The sequence below is a fragment of the Dasypus novemcinctus genome, chromosome X (assembly GCF_030445035.2).
Source record: "Dasypus novemcinctus isolate mDasNov1 chromosome X, mDasNov1.1.hap2, whole genome shotgun sequence".
Classification (NCBI taxonomy): domain Eukaryota; kingdom Metazoa; phylum Chordata; class Mammalia; order Cingulata; family Dasypodidae; genus Dasypus; species Dasypus novemcinctus.
Window position 1 is genome coordinate 179,596,920 of NC_080704.1, and position 12,127 is coordinate 179,609,046.

At 67.7% G+C, this 12,127-nt stretch overlaps 2 protein-coding genes across 2 annotated transcripts; one reads left to right on the top strand and one right to left on the bottom strand.

The window, feature by feature from the left end:
• Positions 1–815: 815 nt before the first annotated feature.
• DUSP9 (dual specificity phosphatase 9) lies at positions 816–5,137 on the bottom strand. Its single transcript, XM_058292316.2, has 4 exons — positions 4,953–5,137; positions 3,967–4,374; positions 2,513–2,962; positions 816–2,302 (listed from the first exon to the last, which is right to left on the bottom strand). The coding sequence occupies exons 1-4, from the start codon at positions 4,990–4,992 to the stop codon at positions 1,974–1,976; spliced, it is 1,227 nt and encodes a 408-aa protein (XP_058148299.1). The 5' UTR covers positions 4,993–5,137; the 3' UTR covers positions 816–1,973.
• Positions 5,138–6,748: 1,611 nt separating this feature from the next.
• On the top strand, positions 6,749–11,015 carry LOC139438025 (uncharacterized). The gene is made up of 5 exons (XM_071212990.1): positions 6,749–6,772; positions 7,368–7,491; positions 7,599–8,199; positions 9,475–9,921; positions 10,787–11,015. Exons 1-5 carry the CDS (start codon positions 6,749–6,751, stop codon positions 11,013–11,015), a joined length of 1,425 nt encoding a protein of 474 aa, XP_071069091.1.
• The last annotated feature ends 1,112 nt before the right edge of the window (positions 11,016–12,127 follow it).

Below are 12,127 nucleotides of genomic sequence, written 5' to 3' on the forward strand. Positions count from 1 at the left end.
TCATCATGACACATCCATTGGATTTGGTAAGTACATCTTTGGGCACCTCTGCACCTCATATACATTGGTTCACATCATGGCTGTCTGCACTTTAGGCCTCTGGAATGTTCTTCGTGCCTCCTAGAGGGCCATGCACTGGAACAGGCCAGTTCGACCAGCCCTTCTGACCAGGCCCAGCCAGGGCTGCACTCTGGGGGCGCCAAGTTGGAGAGCCTGGGTCTGGTCCGCACCGTGTCCAGGGCTCAGCCACCAAATGCACTGGTCACCTTGTCCTCACCTTCCTCGCTCTGGCAGCCACACTGGGCACATACCAAGGAACTCACTAACTCATTGGGTCTATTGTTTATTGTCTTTCTCCCTCCTCTAGGAGGTCACCTCTGTCACTCGCTGCCCCATCCTCCTTCCTAGTGCAGTGTGCTGCCCATGGTAGGGACCCAGCGAACCAGGAGAGCGGGCCACGCAGTCAGAGGCTGGGCCCACAGTGGCCAGCTCCAGACAGGAAATGATGGTGCCCAGGAGGGGCGCTGCACTCAGGCGCCCCGCCTCCCTGACTTAGCTCCTGGCCAAGGCCTCCCGCCCAGCCCCGCACGGAGCAAACGTTCCTTTTGGCTCAAGCAGTGCCCTCCACCCAGGAAGGGATACGCGCAGCCCAGGGTGGCCCCAGCCTGGGATGGCAGCCGGGTTCTCCCGGGCCGTTCTTCCCTCCAGCCCTTCCCGAGGTCTGAGCCCTTGCCACCCTTCTGCCCCTCCCCACGCCCCCCCACCTTCCCCCAGACCCCTCCAAGGCGCTCAGGAAGCAGTTCGCTCTCGGCTCGGTATCTTAAATAAACCGTTTATTCAGGGAGAACAATGAAAGAAAGCAACCACGGTGCGGATTAAAAAAACCAACAAGCCCAGCCCCTCCTCCAGGTCGAAGGGGGCGACGATGGCGCCGCTGCGGGGCTGCGGCCGGCCGGCGCTCCGGGTGTGCAAGCGGCTAGTGCGCGCCGCGGGTGTGAGCGCCCGCCACGCGCACGCACGCCCGCTTGCGCCCGCCCGCCCACGAGGGGTGTGGGCAGCGATGAATGACTGTGTGTGCGCGGCCGGGCCCCCGCCCCGCCCCCAAGCCGACAGCACCCGGCAGGGACCCGCGGCCTTCTTCGCGCCCTCGCCCCGCCCCCGGCCCTCCCTCTGAGACCCCATCTCCCCCGGCGGCAGTTTGGCCACCCTCAGTCACAAAGAGCCCCAGTGATCCCGTCAAGACATCTGGGGGAAGAGGGAAAAAAGCATCTTTTCAAATGTCAAGTGGATAAACAGTCAGGGCGCCAGATGTGGGGCCGGGAGCCCGCCCAGCGGCTCCCAGGCTGGCGCCCGCCCCAGCCAGGAGCCACCCAGAGGGCTGTCCCCCTGGGCGTCGGGTGGCCACCCCGCCTCTGGGCCCCACCCCCTGGGAGACGGACCCCTCTGCAAAGCAGCCATCTGGGGACCCGGAGAGGACCGGGAGCTGGCAGGGCGAGTTGGGGCCCAGCGGGGCGGGTCGGGGCCCGGGGCCCAGGGGCCAGGCAGTGGTTGGGAAGGGGAAGCCCCACCCCCCACCCTCCAAAGGGAAAATAACAGTCGCAGAAGAGGCAGGTTCGGGAGCGTGGTTCCCCCGAAATCGGCGGCGGCTCAGGCCACCGAGCCCGGCCTATAGGCACATTTAATAGGATTCCCGCTGATGTCACCAGTGGGGAGGACAAGTCCCCCCGACCGGCCTGGGGGCAGAGGCAGCACAACCTTGGCGTGGGCCCGGCTCCCTGCTGCTGCCTCTCCCCTGCCCCCTATGAAGCATTGCGCTTGCCCCCCAAGCCCCCCCCACGGCCCCCCCCCCCCGCTTTCAGCCGAGCCCACTCCCGCCAGGCCCCCCCCCACCGCAGGAGGTGGGTGGGAGCACGGGTGGGGAGGCGGTGGGTGGGGACCCAGCCCGCCAGCCCCCCCACCCTCCTGGGGGGGCCTTATGTGGGGTCTGGCTCGAGGGCCCCGTCGCTGGCGGGGGTGGTGAAGAAGGAGGGCGGGTCGTCCGAGGCGGCCGACCCCTGCCCCCCGGCGCCCTGCTCCCCGGCGCGCCGCTCCTCCAGCCTCAGGCTGCGCTCGAAGTCCAGCAGCTGCCCCATGAAGTTGAAGTTGGGCGAGACGTTGGACTTCTTCCTCTTCACCAGGTCGTAGGCGTCGCTGAGCGACAGGTGGAGCTTCTGCATGAGGTAGGCCACGGTGACCGTCACGGAGCGGCTGACTCCCGCCAGGCAGTGCACGAGCACCCCGCAGTTCTGGGACAAGGCCTCATCTGGGGAGGGGGACAGGGCGGCGGGGAGAGCCGAGGGCCAGCGTGAGGCGGGGGGGGGCCTTGCAGAGGGCCCCCCCCCCCGACCGGGTGGCCACAGCTAGGTCAGGCCTTGGTGCCCCACGTGGAAGGTGCCACCCGCTCCCTCTGGGAAGGGCAGCTGAGCCTCCCCGGGGCAGGCCGGGGTTGGCAGCCAGGGTAGGGTGCACTCACCGATGAAGGCGATGGCCTCGGGAAAGAACTGGGACAAGTTCTGGCTCCAGTGGTCCGAGATGGGGATCTGCTTGTAGTGAAAGTCGCCGTTCTTCTCAAAGAGGTTCGGGAGGTTGGGGGTGACGTTGAGGATGTAGCGGATCCCCAGCCTGGCCAGGCTCTCCAAGTTGGCCGAATCGCGGGCGCTGCCCAGGTACAGGTTGGGCAGGATCTGGACGGGGAACGACGGCAGCAGCCCCGCTGGCGGGGGTGTCGCGCCCTCCGAATCCGGGCCGCAGCTCATGGGCTCTCGCTCGGGCTCGGCCTCGCAGCAGTCGTGGCCCAGGCACAGGCTGCCCAGTCCCAGCACGGGCGCGGGGCCAGGTGCCTGGGCCGCCCGCGTGCTGCTGTGGCCCTGGAGGCTGGTCTCACACAGGTGGGGGCACTCGGCCTGGAATCGGCTGAAGCCACCTGTGGGGAAAGAGAGGGGCGGGTCCTGCCGATCTGGGCCACCGAGCAGCCGAGCCCGCACAACCCAGACACCTGCGAGGGTTGGCAGGTGTCCCCAAGGTGGGGCAGGAGGACCCACAGTGTCCACGGCAGCTGGACACAGAGCCCCTGGGGCCCAACCGAGGCAGGCATGAGGGCTCAGCGGTGCCTAGGTGGACTGCTGGCCTCGGGCAGGGCAGGAGCCATCAGTTAAAGAGGAGGGGCCGTTCGACTGTGTCTCCCAGGGGTGCAGGTGAGCTCCCTGTGAGGGTGTCTCCCCATCGAGACCATCCTGGGATGAAGTGGGACCCCAAGGCTGGGGAGCTTGGGAGAGAGCTGACATTCCACCTGCACAGTTCCTTCCCCTTCACCTACTATTTCTCTGGGCCGGGGGCTGGGGGTGGGCAGCCCACCGCTTCCTGTATTTATGTACCCTGGTGCCTTCAGAACAGAGCAGTGGACCACAGCCCACGACCCTCCTCAGGGGTGCGGAGTGGGGACAGCTGGCTGTACAGGCCCACGGGACCCCAGCCCTGCCATGTCTATGGTGGGGGAGCCAGAGCCCCCCACTCAGGCTGTGGCCCGCACCGCCCCTGCAATTTGGCCTCTGGCTCCCTCCCCCCGCCCCCTTCCCCAACCTGGGAACTGGCTCTGTTGTCCACCGCTGAGCAGCTGGGAGGAGGTGAGGGGACTGTCACCACACTTGGTAGCTCTGTTCTTAAGAATCAGACGAGCTGGGTCGGGTCAGCCCAATTCTCCCCATTTTCCAGACCCAGAAATCAGGGCTTCAGAGTGTGAAAAATTCGCCCAAGGTCATGTTAAGACGCCTCCAGCCTGCCCCCCCCCCCCCCCCCCCCCGCCCACTCCCCCCAGCAGACTGGCTGGGAGTTTTGCCTCCGCTTTAGATGAAATGAGGAGGGACCCGCCAAGGTCAAATTAATTATGAATCCCCTCCGAGGGAGGGGCCGCCGCCGCCGCACACCTACCCTGCAGGTAGTAGGCCAGGTAACCTTCCTCCCGCAGCTTCTGGAGCAGGGTGCCGAGCACCGACTCGGCCTCCCACTCCTCGACCTCGGCCTCGGCCTCTCCGCGCCGGCGCCGGCCCCCACCCTGGTCGTACAGGAGCACCGGGGAGGGCGGCAGCTGCTGCAGCGGCGGCCCGGGCAGGAGCGCGCGCACCGACAGGCTCCCCCTCCGCAGGCGGCGCAGCAGGAGCGCGGGCAGCGCCACGCTCAGCGCCCCGCCGATGCGCGCCGACTCGTACAGCTCGCGGCTGCGGCAGTCCAGGAGCAGCAGCCGCGGCCGCGGGGGCGACAGCTCCCGGCGCAGCCACAGGCAGGAGCGGCCCAGGCCCTCCATGGACGCGCGATCCCCTGCACGTCGGGTCGCGGGTGCTGTGGAGAGAGGAAAGCCCGTGGCGTGAGCCCGCGTCCTCCGCGCCCAGGGCGCTCCGGGAGCGCGGGCGGGGAGTGTGCTCCACGGGGTCGCTGGGCCCAGGCAGCAAGCGAACCCCGTCTCCTGCAGGCGGGCGCCCCGCGCCCCGCAGGGACACCCCTTCACACCGCCTGCACCTCTTCTCCCGCTCTCCCAGTGAGGCACCCCGGAGCGCCCCAGGCCAAGCGCCCGAGGTAGCCACTCCGGGGCCGGGTGCTGCTCCTGGCCCCCTGGTAAGGGAAGCGTGAGGGGCCCCCCGGAAAAGGCAGACTCTGGGCGTCTAATGGCACCCCAAGGCCACTGGTCACCTCCCTTCATACCCCCTTCCCGAGTCTCTCGCTCCGCCTGCCCGCGATCACTCCTTAAGTTCGAGTTGGGCGCCGCGCGCCTGTGGGGGGAGTTCAAGGCCGAGGTCTCCCCCACAGCCAGGCGGGCCTCAGGCTTAGAGGTGGCGCCGAGGGCACGGGCCCCGGCGGGCCCTCGCGGAGCTGACCCGGTCCCGGTACCCAGCGGGAGGACAGAACAAAAGGAGAGAGACCTGGAGCGCCATCCGGCAGCTGGTGGCCGAACGCGGACATCCTGGCCACGGAGGGACGCGGGGCGCCGTCCCCGGGCAGGGAATCCCCAGGTCCCGCCGCCAGGAAGGGGACCGGGAGGCTGCGGAGGCGCGCACGTGGAAGCCGAGCCCCGCGCCGCTCCCGCGCGGGCCGCTTCCTGGCACCCGGACTCAGCTCCTCGGCTGGAAGCCGCTTCCTTTGGACGTGGAGTTGCCTTGCAGAGGGGGGCGGGCCGGGGCGGGGCCTGGAGGCGGGCAGGGGAGGGCTGGGGGGGGGGGGGGGGCGGCGAGCCAACCGGTTCCAGCGAAAGCAGCCGGGTGGGCCCTGCCAGTGGCGCGCAGGGCTGGGGCTTCCACCCAGGAGGGACGGGACCAGGGCAGAGGCCAAGGGCAGGTCAGGGGCCCAGCCGGGGATCAACGGCAGCTCCTCTGACTGGCGCCAGCACGGCCCCCGGAGGCAGGCGGAGGGGGTGGGAACCAGAGCGCAGTGCCCCTGCCCCACAGGCTGCCTCCCACTCAACTCACTGGGTGACCATGGACCCTGGACCCTGGGCCTTCTGGCTCCATCTGCCTAATGGGCCCTTGGTGGGATGCCACCAAACTTGTGGAGGGGTGGCAGCACGCGGACCAGAATCGCACTGCTGGCTTCCAGCCAGCCCCTCTGTCCCAGGCTGGCTGCAGGGCTAGGCAGGCAGAGGCACCCCTAAACGGTTTCACTGGAGCAGGCTGGCCCAAATGCACCCCGGAACCCTGAGCTCCCAGCTCCAAACATCCCCTTTGCTTTATCACATTCCTGATCTCCCCCTGGTCCCCTCCACCTTCTCTGCCAGCATCTGTCCCCAGGAACCTGCCACTCACCCCTGGTTCCTCACTCTGCCTTCTCCCTTGAGCCCCTCAGCTCCCCCAGGGAATCTATCCGGAGGGAAGGCGATTCTCTGGGAATTTTCCTCTTGGAGCCCTCTGTCGCCTGCTTGATTTCCCCAGCCCTTGGCCACGTCACCACTCCAGCTTCCACTCCAGCTTCGAAAGCTGCCTGCCTGCCTCCAGGTCTGGCCGCCTCAGTCTGCCCCCCGCCAGGCCCCAGAACCCACCTGTTCATTTAGCAAAGCCCAGGCGCCCCCATACTGTCCATGTCACAGGGCGGTAAACCAGGACCCACCTGGCACCTGCTTAAGATGGCACGAGGCGGTAAACAACAAGGCCAGGACATAGCTTTGGGAGGTGATAAAGGCCGAGACAATGGAACAAGTGGCGCGATGGGGCTCCCTTCTAAACAGCCCAGCTGGCTGTGCCCCTTTCTCGGCTGAAAATCCATGAAGGGCAAATAGCAGTGTTGGAGGAAAATGTGCAGCACACAAAACAGACATCTGCAGAGTTAATAAACAGGTGGAGACCCCGACTGATAGATGAGCAAGGGGCATGACGACCTGGCGTGAAGAGGGGAATGCAACTGGCTAAGAAGTATTTGGGGGAAACGTCTGACCTCTCACAAGGAAGAATAATAAAACAATAATAAGGTAGCAAAACCAAACCAAACCACCCAAACCAAAGAACAAGGGACCACTTCCCACCTAACACATCAGTGAACTCTTTAAAATGAGAACATCCGGTGCTGGCAAGGGTGCTGTGAGATTGGCATGCTGCTGTGCTGCTGGTAGGACCATGGATTGGTAAAGCCCTTTTGGAAATTAATTTGGCAGTTTGTATCCAGAGCCATAAGTAAACATTTAGGTTAAGTTCAGCTCCTGTGTCAGTGGAAGAGACCGTTGTCACCAACCATGGGACGAGAAGAGAAAATGCTGGTGAGGTAATGCTAGGTGGAAGAGAGCAGGGTACAGAAAGCTGGGCCACCCCTAGGTGACCTGGCTGCCCCAGGGGGCCTCCAGGCCCTGACTCAGTTCCCTGAGGCTGCCATTCCCAGGAGCCTGCAGATTGGGTGGCCCACTGCCCCCTGCCTCAGGGTGCTTCCTCCTATCTTTCAACCTAGCTCCAAGGAGGCAAAGGTGGGCAACCTTTGCCATTTGGGCATGGATGCCCATCCCAGGGGCTCCTGCCAGACCTGCTGCGGCTGTGTGCATGACCTTGGGAGGGGGCGGGCAGGCAGGCGGCCTTGGAAGCTGGGTAGGGGCCGAGGGTCGCCCACATCCAGCTCTTGGGTGCCTGGGGCTGGAGCTCAGCTGCATGGGGAGCAGTATGGGGGGGCATCGGGCTGGGGCCAGCAGGGTGCTGGAGACACATAGGGCCAGAGCAGCCCTGCTACGGGGCTGAATGTGTTTGGAGGGAGGGGCCCAACCTGTGGGAGATGCCAAGGGGTGCTCCCCAGGGAGGAGGCAACCTCCGAGTGGGTGAAGGAAAGGACGCCTAGGCTCCAGAACCCCCCCTACCCCCACCCCTTAGGGCCGGGCCCATGTCTCCCAAAACCTCCCAGAGCGGCTCCCGTGCCCCTCGTCCCAGACCCCCGCTGGCGAGCCCGCGGCCCAAGAGGCCCGGGAGGAAGCAGTCGAGAGCGGGGTGGGCTGGGGTGGGGGGAATCGATCTCGAAATGGAGCGCTCGGTGCCCGGCGCCAGCAGCGCCCGCCGCACCAGCAGCAGGACCAACGGGAACCTGTTGCCGCCTCCGCACTGCAGGGCCGAGCGCCGCCAAGCCCCCCTCCCCCGACTCTCGCCGGGCCCTCCCCCCACCCGGCCCCCTGCAGCGCCGGCTCAGGGCGCCGGCCCCGCCCCGCGAACGCTCCCCGGGCGGGCTCGGGCCGGGGGAGCCCCGCCAGGCCCGCTCGGGCACGCGGAGCCAGGCCGCGGGCTGCGCGCTCGCCGCTCGCCGCAGGGTGGGCGCTGCGCCCGCCGCCTCCGCCCTCCCCGGCGTCCTGGAGCGGGCGAGGCGGGTCCGGAGTCCCCGGTCTCCGCCCGGCCCGCCCGGCGCCCCCTGGAGGCCGCAGCGGCGCCACCACCCGCAGGCCCCGCGCGCGCGCCGCGTGCGCTCTCTGGTCCCCGGAGTCTCCGGAGAGCGGCGCCGCCCCCCAGCCCCCGAAATGCACCGCTCCCCCGGGCCGAGGGGCAGGATTTCGGCTGTCGCGGCCGGGTCACATGGCCAGGAGCACAACTCCCAGCGACAGCGTTCCTGCCAAACACAGTCTCTTTTCCACCAGATCCACTTTCTGCTGGAGCTTGCTTTCTGGGGTTCCTGGTCTGGCTCCTCGCGGGACTGGGAGTTCCTCCAAGGCAGGAGCGGGTGCGTGCCTGGCCCGGGGTTGGCCCCAGTCCCCAGTCCCCAGCGCGGGGCCGGCACACGCCCGGCGCTCGCGGAAGAAATGCTCGTTGACAAAGAAGGCAGGAGTGAACGAAACCAATTGTTGCACGAAGGAGCCCAGGGGGGTGCAGCTCTTGCTGGTTCCCCTGCCCCCCACCCCGACACGCACAAGCACACGTGCACACACAGCCCTCCCCCCCAGCCCACAGGCACACGGGCACACAAGTGGTGGACGCGCACTCCAGCCTTGGTGGAAGCAGCCTACTACGTGCGGGGCGGGCAGTCAGCGCCACTTTGGTCCATTTCAGTCCCGGCCTCTCTCGGCCTCCGCTCCGGGCCCCCTCCACGCGCCCACCTAGGTACCCTACCTTGGGTCCCAAACGCCTTCTGCACTCTTAGGCAAGAGGCCGAGCCAGTCGCTGGGGAGTCCCGAGGTCGGTCTAGGTAGGCACCTGGAGGGCCCCGGGCTGCGAGCCGCGGCCCAATGAGAGCCAGAGGAGGCTGGCAGGGACGCCACCAAATGCTGCAGCCGCTAGGACTGCTGTGCCAGGTGTTGGGGGGGGGGGGGAGTGGTGGGAGGGACTCGGGGAGGGGGTGGGGGATGCTGGGGGCTCTTCGCGATGGGGGCGGGGCGGCGGAGGCTGTGCAATCAGCAGGTGTGCGGGCATGTTTTGGGGTGCACGAGAGTGTCTCTGGGAAGCGTAGGTGTGTGCCTGGGGCGTGCGTGCCTGACTGCGGGGAGCAGGGAGAGTCCCGCGTTGGGGTGCGGTGTCGGGCTGGACTGCAGGAGGTGGGGGTGGGTTTGTGTGGGAGCTTGGCTTGGGGGTGGGGGAAATGCAGTGTCTCTGGGCTGGCAACGTGGGCGGGGTGTCTGAAATGAGCAGATGGGGCGTTTGAGGTGGGGGGGGGGGGGCACGGCGGGAGCATCCCCGCTCGTGCAGATAGCGAAGGGAGGTGGTGGGAGTGGGCGTGGGCCTGGGTGTGCACTGAGGCGTGCCAGGGTCTGGGGGGTGTCTTGGCACGAGTTGGGGACAGTGGGCGGGCCAGGGGCTGCTGGTGTGTGCGCTGCAGGGACTGGGGGACGCGGCGCGTGCTTCATGCCCGCGTGCGCGCGTGGAGAGGGTGGAAGTGGCAGGCGCTTGCGGGGCGTACGTGGGGTGCCTGAGCGGGTTGCGGGGGCGCGGGAGTGTGCAGTGACAGAACCGCGTGCGCCTCTCCGGGGAGCGCGCGTCGGCCCCGTGGGGTGCGCGCTGGCAGGGCTGCGGGGGGCCGGCTGGAGGAGCGCACGTCGGGGGGCGGCGGGCCGGGTGGGGGTGGGGGCTGGGGAGGTGGGGGCGGTTGGGGGCCCGGGCGCCGCGTGCTGCGCTCACCTCTGCTCCGCTGGGCTCCCGGGGCCCGCTCCGCGCGTGGCGGCCGGGAAGTTTCCGAAGCCCGGGCGGCGGGAAGCTCCGCCGCCGCCGCAGCCGAGCGCGACCGGAGCCCCGGGCGGCGGCCTCGCCTGGAGCCGAGGAGGAGCCGCCGCGGCCGCTGCGGAGGGAAACTCCGAATCCCGCCGCCGCCGCCGCCGCCGCCGCCGCCGCCGCCGCCGCCGCCGCCGCCGCCGCCGCCTCCTCCGCCGCCGCCGCCGCCGCCTCCTCCCTGCCGCCGCCGTCTTCTCCTCCCCCTGCCCAGGAGGGGCCCTGTCGCCGGCGGCGCGCGGGGAGGGTGCGGGGAGGGGCGCGGCCTGCCCGGCTCTCCCTCCGCCTCCCACGCCCCCTCCCGCCCCGCGCCCGGCTCCTTCCCACCTGCGCTCCGCTGCTCCCTCTCCGGGACAGCCCTGCCACCCCGCCCCCGGCAGACCCGGCGCGCGGGGCCGAGCTTGGGGTGCGGGGCGGGGGCGGGCCCTGACCTAGCCCCGCAGAGGCTACACTGGCACCCAGGAGGGTTCCCCTGCACGTGAGACAGGCCAGTAGTGATGGAACCTGCCCAGGGAGCCCCGGCTCACACTCCCATCGCACCAACGGCGCCTTTGGGCCTCTTTGAGGCCAGAGCACCCGTGTGTGGGGGGGGTGGTGGAGCCGGGCCGCTTGGGGAGAGGGGACCCGCGGCCGGGCTGCTTTCCTCGACACCAAAGGCGAAAAGCCTCCCCATCTTTTCCTTACACCAATTCTGGAAGTCAGAGGCAAGGGCTCTCAAGCTCCGGCTAGGGAAACTGAGGCAGTGCCTACGCCGTGGTCACTCAGTGATGTGGTGGCAGGGTGCGACCGCCATCCAAGTCTAGGAACCCAGCTCGGGCCTCTGGCTGGCTGAGCAGGGAGGCCTTGGAGCCTTGGCCAAGTACAGAAGACCCACTGCAGGGCCGCTCCTCACTGCTGTGGGGGGGGTGGGGGGGAGGCAGGGGGGCAGAGGGGAGCCCCGGGCAGGATGGCAGCCTTTAGGGGGCTCCTGAGATGAGGGAGCCAGGGAATGCTGAGAAGCTGCATGAGGTGGCGGCCTCAAGGGCCCCCTTGGGGCAGGGGGTTCCCCAGGCAAAGAGAGGAGGGCTGCAGCTGTGCCTCTGGGCCTCAGTTTCCCTGTCTGTACATGGCAGGGAGGCCATGGTGTCCAAGGGCCCTCTAGCCTCGCTGCGCTTTCAAGCCATGATGTGCCAGCTGGGAAGCAGCCGTGCTGCCACCACCCCGGGATCCTGCCCTGCCTGTTCCCCTCCCCACCCACCCGTCTTTGCCCCTCAGGGGGAGGACACCGGCCCCTGCCACTGTGGCCCCTGGGCCTTTGCGGGCTCTATCTGGACTGCACCCACTCAGAGGGTGCCCAGGTGAGAGGCGCATCCGCCAGGCAGGCCCAGTGTGCCCTGGGCCCCGGGCCTGGCCCTGCTCCTCCCCTTTGTCATTAGGGCACCGCGGGCCCAGCTTCTTAGGGCTGCAGCTTCCACCTGCCCAAACGGGCCCAAACTGGCAGGCAGACGAAACAATGTGTGTGGACCCCCTGCGCCGGACTTGGCCATTTTCTGACCATTGTTCTGAAGTTAAGGGACCTTTGCACGCACATCAGCCTGTGGCAAAAGCTGTGCCATACAGCCATAGGTCCATTGTATCTGTTGAAACGTGAAAATACACAGAGACCAAAAAGAGATGGGGGCAAAAAACCAAAACAAAGCGAAAACCAAAAACAAACAAAGAAGAGATGGGCCTGTCTTCTGCCCCCACCCCTGGGGGCCTTCTGTTTGGGGTGGGGAATTATGGCAACCATGCCCGTAGCCTGGACACTGGGTCAGCTCCTGGCGAAGGCTCGGTGAGCTGACTCTCGGAGAAGTTTCTAGAAAGGTTGTATAACCAATCCCTACCACCAGCACCATTCCACACTTTAGTGACTCAGGGCCGAAAAGTCGGGGGAGGAACGTTTGGAGGGAATAGTGCTGCCTTCCACCCCAGGTGGCACCGCCGCGTGGGGGGCTTCGAGGTGCAGGCCTGCTCTGCCTCAGGAAATCGGGCCCTCCTCAGCCCCCCGCGACTTTTCTAGGTTAGCAAGGCCTGGCCTCGCCCTGTTGGGGGCTGGGGAATAAAACGTAGGGGGCTCGAGATGGGGGCTTGAAGCGGGAAGCCAACTATTTTTGTCTGGCCTCCGTCTCCCAGGCAGCCAGGCACACCTGCCTGCCCCTAATGGAAGTCGCAGGTCGGGGACTGGGCGCTCCGGCCCCCGTCGTCTTTCTCCTCTGCCCCTGGGCCCGCGTCGTGCCCCCTTCCCAGCCAGAATCCCGAGGCCCCCTGAGGGCACGTGCCTGGGGCTGCCAGCCGGGCGCCCCCTTCTCTCCCCTGGTGGCTATCTCATTCCCTACCCAGGCCCTCCCGGCCCCTCCTGCGCTTCCCAAAGACCCCCAGCTCTGCCACCAGAGACCACCCCCGGGCACGGTGGAAGGGACAGGAGGCCCTCT

Bases quoted from the DNA above. Each gene is read 5' to 3' on its own strand.
- DUSP9 (XM_058292316.2), bottom strand. From the start codon at position 4,992: ATGTCCGCGTTCGGCCACCAGCTGCCGGATGGCGCTCCAG. The intron at 4,375-4,952 runs GTCTCTCTCCTT...CTCTCTCCACAG, and splicing joins GCTGCCGGATGGCGCTCCAG to CACCCGCGACCCGACGTGCA. The intron at 2,303-2,512 runs GTGAGTGCACCC...CCCCCTCCCCAG, and splicing joins CGAGGCCATCGCCTTCATCG to ATGAGGCCTTGTCCCAGAAC.
- LOC139438025 (XM_071212990.1), top strand. From the start codon at position 6,749: ATGGGACGAGAAGAGAAAATGCTG. The intron at 7,492-7,598 runs GTGGGGGGAATC...TCCGCACTGCAG, and splicing joins CGAGAGCGGGGTGGGCTGGG to GGCCGAGCGCCGCCAAGCCC. The intron at 8,200-9,474 runs GTGCGTGCCTGG...GCGCGCTGGCAG, and splicing joins TTCCTCCAAGGCAGGAGCGG to GGCTGCGGGGGGCCGGCTGG.